At 41.7% G+C, this 19,520-nt stretch overlaps 1 protein-coding gene across 3 annotated transcripts in view; it reads left to right on the top strand.

The window, feature by feature from the left end:
- NFKB1 (nuclear factor of kappa light polypeptide gene enhancer in B-cells 1) overlaps positions 1–19,520 on the top strand; it is a 123,269-nt gene that overhangs the window by 91,873 nt on the left and 11,876 nt on the right. For all 3 annotated transcript variants that reach the window (XM_010848283.1, XM_010848282.1, XM_010848281.1), the window contains 6 exons: positions 253–391; positions 6,332–6,475; positions 8,145–8,234; positions 10,213–10,398; positions 11,877–12,018; positions 15,355–15,469. In XM_010848283.1, the coding sequence (XP_010846585.1) occupies positions 253–391; positions 6,332–6,475; positions 8,145–8,234; positions 10,213–10,398; positions 11,877–12,018; positions 15,355–15,469 (816 nt within the window). The remainder of the gene's footprint in view (positions 1–252; positions 392–6,331; positions 6,476–8,144; positions 8,235–10,212; positions 10,399–11,876; positions 12,019–15,354; positions 15,470–19,520) is intronic.

Below are 19,520 nucleotides of genomic sequence, written 5' to 3'. Positions count from 1 at the left end.
TTCAGTTTCTCAGTCATGTCCGCCTCTTTGCTACCCCATGGACTGTAGCCTTCAGGCTTCTCCGTCCATGGGATTTTCCAGGCAAGAGTACTGGAGTGGGGTGCCATTGCCTTGTCCGAACTTTCTCTAGGGTTGTATTTTTTTTTAAGACATTGTGTCTAAGCATTGGGCATAAAGAATGTGTTTAATGAGTACCACTGCTGTAAAAGAAATGTAGTCCTACTCCAACATTTGGATCTTTGTATCCTGCAGTTTGCCATTGTCTTCAAAACTCCAAAGTATAAAGATGTCAACATTACAAAACCAGCCTCCGTGTTCGTCCAGCTTCGGAGGAAATCTGATTTGGAAACTAGCGAACCAAAACCTTTCCTCTACTATCCTGAAATCAAAGGTAACTCGGTTATTTAAACACTTGCACTTGTTCCAACAAGAGGACAGGCTGTTGAGAAGAGGTCAGGCAGTCACCTCCTTTGACCAGCCTCCTAGTAACTGGTCCATGGGTCCATGGTACTTCTTTTTAGAGAAGAAAGAAGTAATATATGATTTTAGGGTCATAGAATTAAGTCTAGCCTTTTAAAATAATGTTATTTCCACCGAGTTTTATATGGGGTTGAGCATTTAAAATTTCTCTTTGAATTTGAGAATCTATCATATATTGAATAACTCAGGGGTCAGGCAGTTGAGATGAAAATGTAAGGCTTGCTGAATAGGAGAATCAGCCACTGGCCTCACTGAGTCACAGAAGACTCAGCCACCATGCAGTGCAGAGCTATAACAATGGTAAGGCAGCACTCTATTCCCCACGAAGGATGCCTCAAGAAGGAGAGAAAATAGTCTCCTTAAATTGCTATAATGCAAATTATTATTTTGGTAGTTCTGAAAGTAAAACAGCCATAAAAACATAGGATAATGCCAAGGAGAGAGAACCCTAGATTCTGAAGAAGCCACAAGAAGAAAGCTTCTTCAAAGTCATGAAAGTTGGGCATGTCTTTCAGTAGTTGAGTGTGCCACAGAGAAGGAAAGGGTTTCCCTGGCTTAGGAACAGTTAGTGTATGTTCAGAGAAAAGTGAGGCTAAGGCGCACCCAGATGGACTCCTGAAGGAAGGTAGGGCCAGGCTCTGGGGTGCTGTGATTGGAGCCTACAGAATTGTGCTTTGAAATGGGAAAGGGGAAGGACCAAGCCAGTTTAGATTCAGAATGATGCCTCTGCCTTCTCTACATAGACCCTGAAGACACTGTCTGGGCAGCAGTGAGTCAGAAGAATAATGCAAGAATCCAAGTAAGAAAGGGAGAGGTTAGTGAAGGTCTTAGTGCAGTGATGATGTCAGGAGGACCCAGCTGTTAGTTGGGGTAAGAAGTGAAGGACAAAATCAGGAGTCATAGATGATTCTAGGAATTCTCACCTGGGAAGATTGTGATGTGGATGAATTGATGAAGGATCAGTGGAGCAGAAGTAGATTTGGGTGGGCAAAGGCAGAGGTCAGTTTAAATCACGTTGCATTTTAGGTTCCTGTGGCAGATTCCAAATAGGCCATTCAAAAGACAGGACTGGAATCCAAGTGGGCAGAATGGGAAATTCAGCCATGAGAATCCTCTCAAAAAGAGTGTAACAGGCCCCAAGAGTATTTGTTAACCTGGAGTCCACTGACTCCTCTGCAGGTCCATGGATAGAAATGTACTTTAAAACAACTGGGTTTCTTTGTAATTCTGTTTTCTATTTTACATACTGAAAACTATGATCCTAAGAAGAGATCCAGGCTGCAAAAGAAGCTGTGGCACAAACAAAATTAGAAGGCCCTGGACTAGGGGGAAGTGAGAGTGGGGAGGGACGAGGCACCCAGGTCCTGGCTGAGGTTGGAAGCCACAAAGGTGCTGCAGCAGCAGCGCACACGCCCGCTGATCCTGTGATGGCAGCATGTGATGGCTGATCTTCTAAGAGGGCTTGCTTTTCCTAGAATTCATGTTGTGGTGGGAGCATTTAGAAAATGGTTCCGTGCATTCTTCTTTTCTGAGCTTGTGACGTCGCCACAGATGGGTCAGGTTCATAGAGCATTTTGTTGATGGTTTGAAAACACTGTCAGCAGAGAAGACTTTTTTTATCTCCTTTTTTATCTCTACATAAAATTTCATGTGAAATTCCAGTGTATAAAGCTGAGCAGCTCTGTGCAAAATGAGGTGGCAAGCCCTGCCCACTTGGCTTCCCCAGGAGTGGTCACCTCTCCTCACTTGCCCGCTTTGGATTAACACCCTTCTAAAAAAGTAGACACAAAACAGAAACAGGGCAAATTTTTTGGACTTTCTGAGGGAAAAAAAAATAGATTTCTTCCCTCACAACATGCTCCAGTTAATGTCAATTTTTCCAATACAGAGAATTGGTTAAATAAAGGCAACTCAGACTACCTACGCATGTATGAGCCTAGAAATATTCAAAGCTGAACTTGGTTTCTAGGCTGCCTGAGTCTCTTTCCCAGTGGTATCTGTGCATGGATACAGCAAGGTAGATCAGACTATTACTGTTATTGCTACTCTATTATAGTAGGAGCTGTCTTGGGTTGGGGTCTCCTGAAAGTTCAAAACTTCACTTCTATGCGAGAAGCACTTACCTTCCAGGCTATCACTGACTAAAAATCCCATCTATACAAATAGTATGAAAAGAACCACCTGGAAAAATAAGAGTTAATAGTTGAGCTCCACAGAAAGAATGGCCAGTACGTACTGGGATTGAGTTGCGAAATGGTGTGCGTGGTCTAAGTCACTTGAGTCGTTTTTGACTCTTTAAGACCCTGTGGACTGTAGCCCACCAGGCTCTTCTGTCCATGGAATTCTGCAGGCAATACTGGAGTGGGTTGCCATGCCCTCCTCCAGGGGATCTTCCCAACCCAGGGATTGAACCCACATCTCTTGCGTCTCCTGAATTGGCAGGTGGGTTCTTTACCACTAGCGCCACCTGGGAAGCCCTGTTGTGAGATTAGAAGTGTTTTATTGAAGATAACAAATTACCTTAGTCTATAAAAACTTCTGGATTATAAAATCCCAGGTTGAAATAATCACAAGGGGAAATAATCACACCAGACCTGTGACTGGCCGGAAAAGTAGCAGGCCATTTAGCATCAGAGTAACTGTATGGAAATGAATCCCAACTATACAACCCAAAGAATCACTGTCTTCATTTCTCAGAAGTCATTGAACATACCTTCCACTGCCCCCAGCTCCTGGAGTCACTGTCTATCTCATTACCTCATTTTATATTCTTCACTTATTTTTATCAATATGTAAAATTATCTTACCGATTAATTTATGTGCCTGTTATTTGTACTTCTAGTAGAAAGAATGTTCTTGAGATCACAGATTTGGTCTTTCATGTTTATTGCTACATTTCAAACAATATATGTCACACAGAAGGTGTTTATTAAATATCTGAGACCTGAGTTACTGATTGACCCACTAATTTGCCGTCCTTATCCCAAACACTAGTAACTTGTTGGGTGCCACCGAGCAGGACAATAGACAAAGCAATATGTAATACTCCTCTTGTTGCAGAGAATCATCCAGCCCTGAACTCTGCACCCTTTATGGCCACTGCCATTGTGTCTCGTTAAAATGTCATGGAGATTGTTGGGTCCAAGGAAACAATCAAAATAATCAAGAGAGGGATGGTTGGCAAGGGAAGAAGATAGTTGAGGAGCCTTTGTACAAAAGCAAAGAAAGACCAAAATGACTTCTCAGTCTGAAAAGATAGGGATTAGGAAGAAATAGGATTGTAATCTTTCAATTACGAAAGGGATGGTCAGGATAAATGCAGACATCTTTCTTTACTAGCAAACTAGGACCCAGAGAGCAAGAATGAGGTCCTTTTAAGGCACATGCACAGCAAAAGGTGGTAGAGGCTAGAGTTGTACCGACATTTTGTGAACTAAGCTGTTCTCTTAAGTCATCCTTTGTTAAAGGAAGTGAAGATATGTTAGAGTGTTTCCCAAAAAGCGATGACATAATGGACTGCTCAGTAGACCTTGCATCTGATCTTCACTCTGCCCTGACCTCTACAAGTCCCTTAACATCCCAGCTTTGGTTTCCTCTTCTGTAAAGAAGAGCTTGTACTGAGCCCTTTTAGAATAGGTTGATGTTTCATAGTACATCCCACGGTCCACTGTCAGAAACACACCACAAGGTTGAGTGAACCCAGCGTGAAAGTCCCCATGTTCAAGTCCGTAGGAATTCAGACTGCAGGTTCTTTTATTTTAAAAAAGCTTGTTGTGGAGTTTACTGTATCTGTTTCTTGTCACTGACATCTTAATGACTGTAGGATAGTTAATATTTTTTAAATTGACTCTTAAAAATTCCCATTTTACAATGATGTAACCAGTGACTGTCCCTTTTTATAAGTCAAAAGGAATACCAAATGATCTCTTTGCTAGAAAGCATGTCAGTGGGTATTTATTTCTGAAGATGAATGTGTTGTCTGGTTTGCTCTTGTATTTCATATTACTGATGAACAAATATCTCATGTAAGATCAACAGTTTATAGGATGAGTAATAATTCTGTTAGTCATGATACAAATTTCTCTATGGAGAAATTTTGTAAATCTGTCCAAAACCTTTTGATAAGGAAATTGTTCAAGTTTTTCCACTTTGAAGTCACCCTTTTCTAGTGGGAGCATGTTTTCGTCAAAGTTGACCCATGCTGGCTTTTGTTTTCCTGAGTCTGGACAGGATTTGTTTTTAAAAGATGATTTTTAAAGTATACTTTGCTACCCTACTTTCCCCTGCTTCATCTTTCAACTGCCCTTAGATGTTCATGAGATAATCAGTAAACAACAGCATTCTTCCTAGCCCTGAGACGGCTGAAACAACCACAGAATTAGAAATTTTGAAGATCTTTCTGAACATAAACAATTACCAGAACTGACCTGAAGAACCAGAAATAGGACAATTGTTAAGTATTGCGCTGCTGATTGAAAAAAAAAGAATACCCTATTAAACAAAACCCAAAAAGCTTCTTTCACTCCTTTGTTTCAAAAGAGAGAAGGGAGAAAAAAATATATGGTGGGAAAATCAGAGAAGGTAAAGAAAGGGAAACAGAAAGAAGAAACAAGATTGCAACGATAGACCACAGAGGCGCTGGCAGAACTCAGAGGGGCCAAGGGGCTGGTGAGAAGCGAGAGAAAAATAGAGCAATCACATGAGGACTGAGGGAGAAAGGTCTAAACAGTATCAAACCTGGACAGTCAAAGATCTCAGCGGGCATCACTGCATTTTAGTCAAGTAGTGGTCTTAAACTTTTTAGCCTCACGCATTTCATGAGTCACCAACGACTACAGATCCCTCTCTTGTCTTTCTGGGATCCACCCATTTTTATTCTCATGGTGACCACCAAGGAGCAGCTTCTGTCACTTTCTGTCCTGTCTCTGCTTCTTACCCATGCACCGGTGCCAGACTGATCTTCCTAAAACACCACCCTGTCCACAGCGTCCCCAGTTCAGAAACAGTGCATGGCTCTCCTGCCTGTAAATTAAATCCCTTAGGTTCACAGTCCAGGTGCTTGACAATGTGGTCCCATTCAGCCCCGATTCTCACCAATTCCTTGTAGAAAATTTCCACTTCAGCTAAACTGATGCCCTGCTGTTCTCATAAGCGTGCAGCATACATTGGTCCCTTTGTTTCTTTCTCTCTGCATCCCCTCCCCAGAGCATCTTCCCTTTGCCCCCTGCTAATGGAAGGTTGATTCTGGAAGTCTTTCCTGAATTTCCAGCTCATGGGTACTCCCTCGAAGTCTTCCCTTAAACTCCTGGAACCCTAGTTGGCACCATGAATTTAACATACATAGTATTATCGTGTCCTCTCTCTCTTTCCCCTAAACCTTAAAATTATATTGGAGGGTTCTTGACAGCAAGGGCATGATGTCATACTTCTCTTTATCCACAGCACTTAGCTCACTGTAGATGCATAGTAAATGTTAGCTGATTAGTAACAGTTGTTTTGTATGACCATGTGAAAATGCTCAGTAGTGTTTTTCTCATTCAGTTTTTTCAGTATCTCCATCTCTGATGGGCAGTCTAATGTCTCACTAACTTGAATGACATGGGGGACTTAATCTATTCCAGAAAGAATTGGGTGTGTACTGTTCTGTGGTCTCTCTGAGGCTAGTTCTTGGTCTTCGTATTCATTGGAATAAATATAATGCTTCTTGAAATTTGGCATCTCTTCCTCCTTGGGTGTTTTCTGTTTCCCTTTAAGATGTTTAAAAATACCATCAGAATCAATATTCTTTCTGTGGCCAGTAGTGGAACTGAATCAATCTCTTCTCCTTTGGTTTCTCTTCCTTTAAACACAGATAAAGAGGAAGTGCAAAGGAAACGACAGAAGCTCATGCCCAATTTCTCGGACAGTTTCGGCGGTGGCAGCGGTGCTGGAGCCGGAGGCGGGGGCATGTTTGGCAGCGGTGCTGGAGGTGGGGGTGCTGGAAGTACCGGCCCAGGTATGAACCAAGGCTGTTCTTTCGCGTCAGAGAGGGTGGATTGCCTTCTCCTAGATTTCCTTGTCTATGCATTGAGTAGTTGTGACATTACTGAACATGACTGTTATTGTTTAGGGTCTAATTCATGTCTGACTCTTTTATGATCCTATGGACTGTAGCCCACGAGGCTCCTCTGTCCATGGGATTCTCCAGGCAAGAATACCGGAGTGGGTTGCCATTTCCTTCTCCAGGGGATCTTCCCGACCCAGGGATTGAACCCATGTCTCCTGCGTTGGCAGGCAGATTTCTTTACTGCTGAACCACCAGGGAACTCCATTGAACATGATGTATTAACATTCATTAAAATTTCCCAGGACTTCCCTGGCAGTCCAGTGGTTGAGACCATGCTTCCCCTGCAGGAGGCATGGGTTTAACCCCTGGTCGGAGTAAAATCCTGCATGCAGTGCAGCATGGCCAAAAAAGAAAAATTTCCCAGTAAACTTTTTTCAAAGAAACACATGTTGAATTTATAATATGTAGATTGGTTCAGTTTAGTCGCTGAGTCGTGTCCGACTCTTTGCGAATATGTAGATAGATAATACCGAAAACTGTAAGAAGAAAAAAAAGTCATGAAATCAGTTATCCAAAGAATACTTCTTAACATTTTGGTATATTACCACCTCATGTTTTTTTGAAGGGCAGAGGAGGCGGATACAGTTGTCTTGGTATTCTTTGGAAACGTTGAAAAGGTTTCATTTTATATTTATGCTATATTATAGAAAAGTTGAAAATATATAAAATCCTGACATTACAGATTAGCTATTTAATTTTTTGTGTGTATATATATATAATATATATTTATACATATACATGTACATTTATACATATACAAGCATAGCTGTGTTCCTCATTGTATATATTATTTTAATCCATTTAGTCATATGACCTATTCATTATTCTCACATGATTGTCTATAGAGTTATGTAAGCTGTTTTTTCCTAACAGTTTAACATAAGCATTCTCCATGGTTATATAAATTTTACATAAGCATAATTGTTACGTATCATTTTAATGATTCATAATATTTCATCAAGTGACTTGAACATTGTTTCCTAATTTTTTTTATATAAAATGCACTGAACTCCGCTATCCACATTGCTTTTCTTTGATTCCAGTTTACTTCTGTAAATTAAATTCTTTGAAGTAAAATTACTAAGTCACAGAGTATGACTGATACCCACTGCTACCCCAAAGAGTTTTACCAGCTTACGCCTCCACCAAAAAAGGCATGCGAGTGACCAGTGGGGGCGTGTTTCTATTGAGGAGTCAGTAGATGTGTTTGGTTTGGTTCAGTTTTTTCTCTCCAGAGGTTAGTTCACTGTCTTCTGTGTCCGCCAGTCCGAGTCTGGGTGGTAGCCCCTCGCCGTTAGGCTCTCCCCACCGTGAGGGAGTGGGAGGCCTCAGATATGAACTTCTGCACACTCCCCAGAGTCTGGCTTCTGCCCAAGTGGCCAGACTGTCAGCCAGGCCAGAATGGAATGTTCAGGATCCCACGACCCCGTGATGCGTGTTACTAACTCACAACAGAAGCGACGTGTCAGACACACCGAAGCCTGTGCTCACCTGATGCGGGGGAGGCTCTTTTTTTTCAATTGTCATGAGGTTTCAATTGTTACACCTGCCATTTCAGGGTATGGCTTCCCCCACTATGGATTCCCCACGTATGGCGGAATTACCTTCCATACTGGAACCACTAAATCTAATGCTGGGATGAAGCATGGTAAGTAGTGCTTTTTTTTTTTTTTCCCCAGTCATTACTAACACAACATTATCTTGAAAACTAATAAACGCAAATAAATTAAGACAATAACTTCTTTCCCCCAAACTATCATTTCCTGTGGAGAGTAGACATTCTATTCCTGATGCTCTGTTTATATTTATATATTTACTTTGTACGTGGCATGAACAGGGGAAAGATAAGAACATTAGGAAAAAGCATAAAGAGACTTACCTATTCAAACGTAACATCACCAAACTTACCTATTCTCTCTCTCTCTTTTTTTTTAATCAAATACTACACTTTTGAAGACATTTAGAATTTTATAGGGATGGTCTTTTCTCATCAAATGTACCCTCTAATTAGCAGTTGTTCATGTGTTCATGCTTCATATTACATGTCCATTCCAGTGTTGTTGCTGTTCATTCGCCCAGTCTTGTCAGACTCTTTGCAACCCCATGAACTGCAGCACACCAGGCCTCCCTATCCCTCATCATCTCCCAAAATTTGCCCAAGTTCATGTCCATTGCATTGGTGATGCCATCCAGCCATCACATCCTCTGACACCCTCTTCTGCCCTCAGTCTTTCCCAGCATCAGGGCCTTTTCCAATGAGTTGGCTGTTTGCATCAGATGACCAAAATACTGGAGTTTCAACTTCAGCATCAGTCCTTCCAACAAGTTTTCAGGGTTGATTTCCCTTAAGATTGACTGGTTGATCTCCTTGTAGTCCAACGGATTCTCAGGAGTCTTCTCCAGCATCACAGATCAAAGGCATCAATTCTTCGATGTACAATTCCAGTGTACCTATTGAAAAAAGAATACAAAAAGGTCTTCTCGTGTGTTCAACAGATGTTGAACATGTCAGATGCTTTTACATGTTTTAATCATCTTCTTGATTCCACTCACTGTAAAGAAAATATTAGTTTCTCCATTTTATAGAGAGAGCACATCAAGGTTCACAGATGACCATTTACTCACTGAAGGTACCTATTTGTTAGTGGCAGGACCAGAATTTGAACCAGGTCTGCCTGTAAAACCTCAGTGCTCTCATAGTAGCTGTCATATAGTGTAGTGAGACCTGAATGAGGATGATCAGAAACTGCACAGGTTAGCTCCCACAGTGAAGAATATGAATTTAGACCACATCTTCACAATTTGCTTGAGCACTGGATGGGGAAAATAGCTGCTCTGCTTTCAAGAATTTTAAAAATGCCACTTCCTTGTAATTCCTAGAAGAGCTTTACTTCATTTTCCTCCTTTCCAAATAAACAGGATAAGATGTACATTTTTAGAAATGTAAAAATATGTTTTTTAAGCTCTTAAAGTTCTCATCACAAGAAAAGAATTTGTAACTCTATACACTGATAGATGTTAAACTGGATTTATTGTAATGATCATTTTGCAACTTACACAAATATTGAGTCGTCATATTGTATATGTAAAATTATTACAATGTTATATGTCAATTATACCTCAATTTAAAAAAAGTTTTCTGGAAGTGACTTTAAAATAGCTTCAAACTGGGTTACTTATGACCATTTTTTAAACAATTTTTACCCATTATGATTTATTCTCTGTGATACTGTTGTTAAAGAGTTCAGTGATTTGCACTCATAAGTTATATAGCCAAGAGGCAACCAAGTATAATACAAAGAATGGCTCTGAAGTCTTTGCACTGAAAGCTGTACAAAGTTTCTTTCGTCAGGAAAATAAGAATGAAAATAAACAAAAGTAACAAATAGCTGCCTAGGTCCCACAATTTCAAGAGAAAATAACATCAACAGTTAGTGACATTGTAGGTGTTAACATATCCTGGAAAACAGATCATTTTAAAAGGAATTTTAAATTAACTGTTTTTCTTTTCCCTTTGCAGTAAACCTGCCTCTACCTTTGGCTGACCTTTGCTGAAACAGTGAATTATAACTGAATAGATTTTACTGAGAAAAGGCTGATTTTTTTTTTTTTGGCTTTTATCTTAGGAACCATAGACACCCCATCTAAAAATGACCCTGAAAGTTGTGGCAAGAGTGATGACAGAGAGGTTGTAAATCTCTCTGAGCAAGTAACAGAAACCACAGAACAAGATGGAGGATCCTGCAAGGGGGGCACTGCAGCTAACCTGACGTGCTCCGTAGGAGTAAAGGAAGAGAACCGCAGCTTCCAGGGTGAGTGAGCTCGTGCAGGATGGAGGGTCGCGTGGCACTGGCTGGGGAGGGCTGAGTCAGGTCTGGGTGGAGAACCTGTTTCAGAAGACAGGTTTATCTCCTGTTGATCTGAAGACTGAAGATGACACATCCACATCGGTTCCGTGTGCTCTTCGGAGCCCGGTATGCCTTTCGAAAAGCCTGTGCCAGGTCATTTTATTCACACTGGGGTTTCCATTTGCCCAGTGTTATCTCTGACAATAAAGTACAGACATTTACATATGCTTCTCCAGTCATGTCATGCAGTTTTAGGGTATCAGGAGAGATAATCTAAATCATTTCCACCACAGACAATAGAGAGCAGTTTGCATAATTTTGACAGTCTCCCTTCTCTGACTGTAGCTTGACTTGTCACACTGAGGTGGAACTTCGCCTGAAAATGGAACTTTTCCCTTTATGCTACTGCCTTCTTTGGAAAATTAGGATTAGGAGAGACAGCGAAAATCTGGAACCAGTACCCATTAGGGTATGTGTCACGAGTCTGGGTCATCCCAGATTATGCTTGGAAGACCTCTTCTGTAAGAGAAAGACAGTAAATAAGTAGAACTGGGGGCTACATAGGGTTTCTGCTGCATGTTCTTTTTTTCTTTTCTTAAATAAATGTACACACCATGCTTAGCTAGGGGGCCATAAAAAACAGGCCACACACAGGATTTGGCCTGCAAGCCACAAGTTTCCTCCCACTGACCTTCAGGAAGCAAAGTTTACAAGAACACCAATGGCTGTAAAGCAACTATACCCCAGTAAAAATTAATAAAACAAAGTCACAGACGATAAAAATAAAGACCTAACAAACACCAGTGGCTCAGAGAGAGTCTGTCTGTGGCAGAGACTGGTTTTTGACACTTCCTGCCCAGCAAGAGAGTCATTTAAGATTCCAGTGAAGGATTATTTCCCCAAGAGATTGATTATTTACAACTGTGGCAAAATCCAGTGAACATTATTTGGAGATTGATTATTCCCCTTAAAATAACAGACATTTCTGAATTTCTTTTCCCCAAAAAAATTGTAGACAGGTTTTTTGAGATCAACCTCTATATTTATCAGTGAGCCAACATCCACTTGTGGTTTTTGCAGTGAACACAGTCCAAAAGCACTGAAAGGTGTGTGTGTGTGCGCGTGCTCGCTCAGTCGCATCCGAGTCTTTGCGACCCCGTGGACTGTAGCCTGCCAGGCTCCTCTGCCCATGGGATTCTCTAGGAAAAGACTCCACTTCCAGGGAATCTTCCCGGCCAAGGGATCGAACTTGTGTCTGCTGGGTTGGCAGCTGGATTCTGCCATTTGCGCTACCAGGGAGGGCCCTGAAAGGAGCATTTTCCACTAAATCAATGTGTTGCAGGGTCTCAGAGTGCTGATGCTGATGGTGTTGGCCCCAAGCATGCCATTCCTGTAGAGCAAGTGTAGGAAACTCAACTGTGACTGTGATCATTGCCTTGCAGATAACCTCTTTCTGGAGAAGGCTATGCAGCTGGCCAAGCAGCACGCCAACGCCCTCTTTGACTACGCAGTGACAGGAGACGTGAAGATGCTGCTGGCCGTCCAGCGCCATCTCACTGCCGTGCAGGATGAGAACGGGGACAGGTAAGTCAGGACTTTTGTAAACAAGGTGTTTTAAAGGGACAAAGAGAGAAAAGAATTGTGTGCATGCTGGCTAGAGATGAGATGAATTGATTGAAGTCACTGGATCCTGCTACTGAAGCATTCCCTCAAGAAAAAGAATGCAGTAAGGCTGAGTGGTGTGATCTGCCTCTCTATCCCATGGTTCCCACCTGTTGAGTTCTAAAATAGCTGGTTACTCATCTAAGAGTACAACAGTCTGGGTTAGAAAACTAAGATGTGTGTGGGGAATGGTACTTTTTGAAAAGCCCTGCTTCATTTGTTGGAATAAGATTTAGAATAATATCTAATAAACATTTTGTTTATTGGAATATTTTTGTTTATTGGAATAATGTAATAAAGTTTGGTCTTACCAAATGTCTAAAGTGCTTATTATCCCAACTGCATACCTGTGGTAACAGTAATCTCAAGGAAAAACCCAACAGAGAACAGCACAAGAGCAACAATGACAAAATGATTAAGAGGCCGTCGTCATTCTCTCCCGGTTGACAGTTCCTTCTCTACTGCCTGTGTTCACGGTCACCAGTCTGTGACTGGACCAGACTCTTCTGACTGCTCTCACCCACGTGGTGTGGGAATCTGCCCTTCCACCACCATGCTTCCCGCCTCTGCTATTACAGGGCTCATAAGTGCAGGGACACCTGGCTTCTTTCTAAAACAGTTCTCCTCATCCTCTCACTGAGACTTCTAAAATAATCTCAAAAGCTGATAAAAATAGCAAGCAACAGCAGCTCTCAAGTCCAAGTCAAGTGGTTTGCTCAAAACCTTCCCTAAAATAGCATCAACAGTGAGAAATCCTTCTCTCTGGAAGAGCTCTTGGGTGCTGTGTCTTAAACCTAGTTTAAACACTGAACCAAATGCTTTAGGAAAGTGCCAACCTCGGGGTTTCAAAGAGAGACCTTTGTTCTCATTCCTTGCAGTGTAACCAAGGATGTGGTGTAACCACTGGCCTTGTTATACAGTATGGGAGGAACCAGCACAGCCGTCGTTGTGTAATGTCATCCACAGCAGAACGTGTTTTACAGGGTTAAATAATCCAGTTAGCATTCAGTAGCATATAACCACAAGAGAAAGCAGTTAACCAGGACAGGACAGCAGTATTGCAGATGACATTCTTAGGGACCAGCTGATGAGCCTAAGAAAGGTGAGTGCATGTTAAGTTAGAAAGGGACCACGGGTGTCTGAAGGGAGGACTGTGAAAAGGGATACAGGCACACGCATTTAAGTGGGGGCATTGAGGCAAAGGTACGAACGTGTGTGAGGACCTGGAAATACATGGAGAGGCTGGGGATGGAGCCTTTCCTGCCTAGGCAGGAAGTGAATCCTTAGAATCCCCTCCCAGGCCCCCAAATACTCTCACGCAAGCACACCCTCCCTCTGGACTCCCCGCAGCGGGAAGCCAGACAGGTGAGACTGGGGAGACCAAGGAAGAGTCCTCATAAGAATGCAGACAGGAATAGCGTTGAGCCTTCACAGCTCAGGTCCTTGTTTTCACTGAGCTTGTTGTATTCGGCTATTAATCTGAATCCTGTGGCCATTAGTCATCACAGAAAATACAATGAAAAAAAAAATAAAAACTTCTGGTACTGGGGAAATTCCCATGAGGGTGTGAAAATTTATGGGGGAGGGGGAATGTACTTCTGCTATGAAATGCTGAGCTACACATGGAAATTTTTAGGCAGTTTTTGAAGTACGACCTTTTTCTTGGTATACATACATCACGTCTGCATCAGACTTCAGGACCTTTTCATCCATCTTCTTTCAGTCCTAGGTTTCAAAAGATAGTACTGAAACCCTGAGATAATTCATTTAAAAATCCCTCTCAAATAATGATGCCACAGTTTAGTTTTTCAGGCTCTCTTATGTCAGTGTTAATCCCACGTAATACACACTTGCTATTGCCAAGAACGTGGCCTGAGTAAAATGACACCTGCCATGCTTAGAGAAAACGCAGCCTGTGCTCAAACCTCATACGTGCTGCCACCACGGGCTCCTCCAGGTGTGCGCTGCACCGTGATCTCTCCATACCTCGGAGGGTTCCTCACCCTGGATGTTCACCACCACCCCACAGAGCAGTGCACACGTGCCCCTGAAGCAGGAGACCTTAAGGAATTAAGGGATGGCTTTGGAGCAAGACAGTCATGGACTTAATATATGACCTGGATTGAGTTCTCTTATACCCGTAAGTCTCAGTTTCATCACCAAAAATTAAGGATAATATTACCTACCTTGTAAGACTATGATTAATATGATAATGTATGTCAAATGCTTAGTGTAGTCTGGTACTAAAAGCTCTAAACAAATGGTAGCCATTTTTTATTCTTGTGTCATTTCCAATTAATTTTAATAGTAAATTTTTTTAGTAATTAAAAAAATTTTGTTCCTAGGACTGATGCTTGGCACCTGCCAATATTTTCAGCCTCATTACTGTAAGCCCTCAGTTTGTTCAGTCATCCTTATTTTAGTGTCTAAATTGTGTACCAGGGCTGTAAGGCTGACCCAGAGAGAACCAGCCTCCAAGAGGCTCAGAAGACAGAGAGGATGTACAGAAAACTGTAGTTGCTCAACCAAGCAGGAAACTTGAGCGGGGGACAGCTTGCTCTGCCTTGGAAACTGAGAAAGTCTTCTCCAAGGATGTAAGTTTTGGACTGGAGCATGAAGGATAAAGAGGCACTGTTGAGGCAGACAAGAGGAGCAAAACCATTCCAGGCAGCGGAGAGAATTCAGGGGAGAAATACAATCACATTGTTCCTCCAGAGGTTTGCATCAAGGCTTCTTCCTGTAGTTAAGAGCCTAACTCTACTCTCCCCTCTTGGGATCTAGGAAGTTCTTCAAGAGCCACCTCCTTGTATTTTGGAAGAGGGGGCAGGGCTAGGTGAGATAACTATATTTTTCTGAACAAATCCTAGTTCAGGCATATCATCTCATCATCATATCATCTGTGAGTCCAAGTAAGGCAGGGAAAAGTTAGAGAAGAAAATGCCCTGAAACCATAGCACAGAGGCAGGACTAGGATTTGAACTTGGAGACTTCTCTGCCTCAAAGTCCAGGCTCCTTTACACGTCAAGGAGTCTGAACTGAGCCCCGAGAAACCAGGCAGGCTCTGTAAGTGAGCAGGCAGTAGAGCACACCCACCTCAGATTCAGGATGTTTCATAGATTCCAGACATTTGCGCGCCAAAGGAAACTAGGTATGAGAGCCAAATTCAGTTTACAAATCTAATCCTATCGTGGGAACCTGTTTTCTTTTTTTTTTCCATTAACACTTTAGCTGATTATTGCCACTATATTTTTATTCCAGTGTCTTACACTTGGCAATCATCCACCTTCATAATCAGCTTGTGAGAGATCTGCTGGAAGTCACATCTGGCTTGATTTCTGATGAAATTATCAACATGAGAAATGATCTCTACCAGGTAAGCAGAAATATCAAGGAGACAACTGAAGAAAAACCCATGGTGTGTACGTGTGGTTGTGTGTGTATTAACAGTAGCATATAATGTTAACAGCAAAAATAAAACAACATGTCTCTGTAGGTAATATCAAAAAAGCCCATTACATAGGAATGTTCTTTTATGAATGAGGATCCTTTGATCTATGGGTATAATAGCAGTCACTCCACAATGAAATTCAGCATCCTGCCGAGAGACTGCAAACTTGAAGCTTCAGAAACTTGCCAAAGCAGACAGTCTACTGCAGGATAAATACATCACCCCTGTCGAGAAAAAATAGAATTGAAAAAACTTTTCAGTTAGAAAAGCCAGTGATTTACAAGAATTTTGAAGTGTGCTGAACATGTTGACAGCATCTAGATTAAATGGTTGTCAAATGAAGGGTGCTGAGTCAAGAATAAAGAAAACTAAAAAGGTTGCTTGAGAAGGAAAAAGTGTCCTTCAAAAAACAGAAAATTCAAAACACAAAATAATAATAATGTTCAAGGTGAAGAAAACAGGGAACACTAAAGAGATTTGCCCAAATCAGATTCACACAGAAATCGGGTAGACTTAAAAGCAGGCTGAGGAACTCTTGTTACAGAGGTCGTCAAGTATCTCAGAGAGCAGAGCTGACTGGAGACTCAGTGAGGCTGCCTGGTGGGCACACGCAGATTTCAGGTGAGGAAAGGAGACTGAGGGTGTCAGAAGCAAAGCTGGGATGCTGGTGCAAGGAGCCGCAGACCCCGGCCAGCCTCCCAGGCCAAGGGGCCATGCTGGGAGGAGGTGAGTAGGGTCTGCGCCCTCCCTCTCCCCCTGGTATTCTCCCTTCTGCTGCCTTTTACCGGCCCCACCAGCCTTCTCTACAGCCTCCTGGTCTTGTGCCCTTCTCAGTTTTTCTGTTTTCTCCTTCCCTTCAAGACTCGAAATGACTTCCCAGTCCTCCCTGGCCTCCACGGCATGCATGGATGCCTGACTCAAGCCTATCCCTCCCTCTAAAAATACAGACACCACCATGTACAGTTATTTATACAGTAAAGGTGCTTGTTCCAGTTCTCAGTTTTTAAAGCAGTGATGTGAGTCATTTTCTAAACGCAATAGCACTGAAATGTTTACATGTAGCTCCCAATAGATTTTTATCTGTGAATAGATAGATCAAATTGATCTGTGTCTCCTGATAAGGGAAAGTAACAGTTTCCCATTGGGTATTAAGCCATTAGGACATGTCTTTGGCCATCATGCTTAAGATCAAAGGGAAAATGAAGTTGGGGAATTCTTCACTGACTCATAACTAGGAATGAGGTCTAATTTTAGGTATGTATTTAAAGGATAGCTTCTTCACATTTTCATACCAGTTTGGGTGTTGCTGGTATTTGGAAAGTCACTTGCCCATAAAGCTTGAGTCTCTCAGGCTTCAGGACCGACTATTCCTTTCACCATCACAAGTGTGCAGATAAAACTGGAAATGGGACCTTGCACTTCTCAGTCCCCCTTTCAAAGAGTGCTTAAGTTTAGTGCCTGTATGTCAGATTCAAGGAATTGTTTTTCTGTTTATAAATAGGACCTGCAAAGGACACTGCACAACAGGCTTAGTAGTTGTGATTTATTATGTGCCAAACTCCACACTGTATCATTCGGGTACACCTATTGAGACTGTCCACTGTGCTGGGACAAAACTCTGAAACCACCCCCTTTGACGCTTCCATGCCTTCTGATGTGGGGACTCTTGGGGGCATGCAGGTCCACTTCTCACACCCCTTTACCATTGTTTTCATTGATGGGCAAGGATTTGGGACCCCCTGGCTGGCCTTTAAGGTGTCAAACACACACCCAATGGTGACTTTTATTTGGGAACTAGAAACCCACTAATATTTAAACTTTCATTTTTCTGTTGTAAAGGTTCTGTTAGCTATTCTTGATGGGAAATTATACAGTTCCCTAAATAATTTGGATTATTTGGCAATTGTCTGAAACATGCTCCCAAAATACCTTTCACTAATCTTAGTACATTTCTGTGGCCATCTGTCGTGATCAAATCTCTCTTCCACCCACCCTCTAGAGAAAGCCACACTCAAAATAATATAAGTACATAGGGTTAAGCTTTTTCTGAAAATATTTCTGAAATCTATTCCTTTTAAACTATTTTCTCTTCTCCCATTCCTCTCCCTGCAACATAAACAACCACTCTAGTTTGATATCAATTTTATTTGCATATGTTCCTATAAAACATGAGTGGTGGGTTTGTGCATGTATTTTTTGTTTTTAATTATCATATGTATGTTTGCAGTTTTTAAAATAGTACGTAAAGATATGCCTTAGAGAATCAAAGTTACCCTCCCTAGCAGCATACAAGTTCTCAGCCTCACTCCCAAATATAACGATTATAAGTATTTCCCTAGGTATTTGCTACCTTAACATATATACTTTAGACAGATATTTTAATATACATTTTCAAAATTTATTTTTAATTGGAGGATAATTGCTTTACAACGTTGTGTTGGTTTCTGATGTATAACAGCATGAGTCATCCGTAAGTATATGCGTGGCCCCTCCCTGCCAGCCTTCTACATCGTCACAGACCACGCGTTATCCCACAGCTTTCCAGTAGCCCTCTGGTTTACATATGGTAGTATACACGTTTCAGTGCTGCTCTGTTTGTCCCACCTCTCCTTCCCCTGCCATGTCCACAACTCTGTTCTCTGCTTGGGTCTCTATTCCTGCCCTGCAAGGAGGTTCATCAGTACCATCGTTCTGGATTGCACATGTATGCACTAATATACAACATTTGTTTTTCTCTTTCCGACTTCACTCTGTGCAACATGCTTTAGGTTCATCCATCTCACTAGAACTGACTCGCCTGTGTTCCTTTTTGTGGCTGAGTAATAGTCCATTGTATATACGTACCACAACTTCTTTATCCATTCATCTGTTGCTGGACATCTAGGCTGTTTCCGTGTCCTAGCTATTGTAAATAGTGCTGCAGTGAACATTGGAGTACATGTGTCTCCATAGTGGCTGTATCAGTTACATTCCCACCAACAGTGCAGGAGCGTTCCCTTTTCTCCACACCCTCTCCAGCACTTATTGTTGGTAGATTTTTTGGTGATGGCCATTCTGACCAGTGTCAGGCAGTACCTCATTGTAGTTTTTTTTTTTTTCTCTAATTTTACTTTATTTTTAAACTTTACATAATTGTATTAGTTTTGCCAAATATCAAAATGAATCCGCCACAGGTATACATGTGTTCCCCATCCCGAACCCTCCTCCCTCCTCCCTCCCCATACCATCCCTCTGGGCCGTCCCAGTGCACCAGCCCCAAGCATCCAGCATCATGCATCGAACTCATTGTAGTTTTGATTTGCATTCTGAATAGTGATGTTGAGTATCTTTTCATGTGTTTGTTGCCCATCTGTCTGTCTTCTTTGGAGAAATGTCTGTTTAGGTCTTTGGCCCATTTTTTGATTGGGTTGTTTTTCTGGTATTGAGATGTGTGAGCTGCTTATGTATCTTGAAGACTTATCCTTTGTCAGTTGTTTCATTTGCAGTTAGTTTCTCCCATTCTGAGGCTTGTCTTTTCATCTTATTTATAGTTTCCTTTGCTGTGCAAAAGCTTTTAAGTTTAATTAGGTCCCACTTGTTTATTTTTGTTTTTATTTCCAGTATTCTGGGAGGTGGGTCAAAGAGGATCTTGCTGTGATTTATGTCAAAGAGTGTTTGGCCTGTGTTTTCCTCTAAGAGTTTTATTGTTTCTGGCCTTATATTTGAGTTTAGTTTTGGGTATAGTGTTAGGAAAGTTTATTCTTTCATGCAGTCCATGGTATATTATACATACTGCTTCTGCTTTGCATAAAACTTTAAATTTCTAATTTCAGATTCATAGGTGGTTGCAAAAAGTGTGCTAGGAGGTTGCATGTACCCTTTCCCTGGTTTCCCCAGTGATAACATCTTGTGTAACTCCAGTCCAGTATCAAAGCCAGGAAACTGATACAATCCACAGATCTAATTTGCGTTTTGCCAGTTGTACATGCACTCGCAT

This window comes from Bison bison, unplaced genomic scaffold (assembly GCF_000754665.1).
Source record: "Bison bison bison isolate TAMUID 2011002044 unplaced genomic scaffold, Bison_UMD1.0 scf7180017864263, whole genome shotgun sequence".
NCBI classification, from domain to species: domain Eukaryota; kingdom Metazoa; phylum Chordata; class Mammalia; order Artiodactyla; family Bovidae; genus Bison; species Bison bison.
The sequence above is the reverse complement of the archived record's forward strand: the minus strand, read 5'-3'. Positions and strand labels throughout refer to the sequence as shown.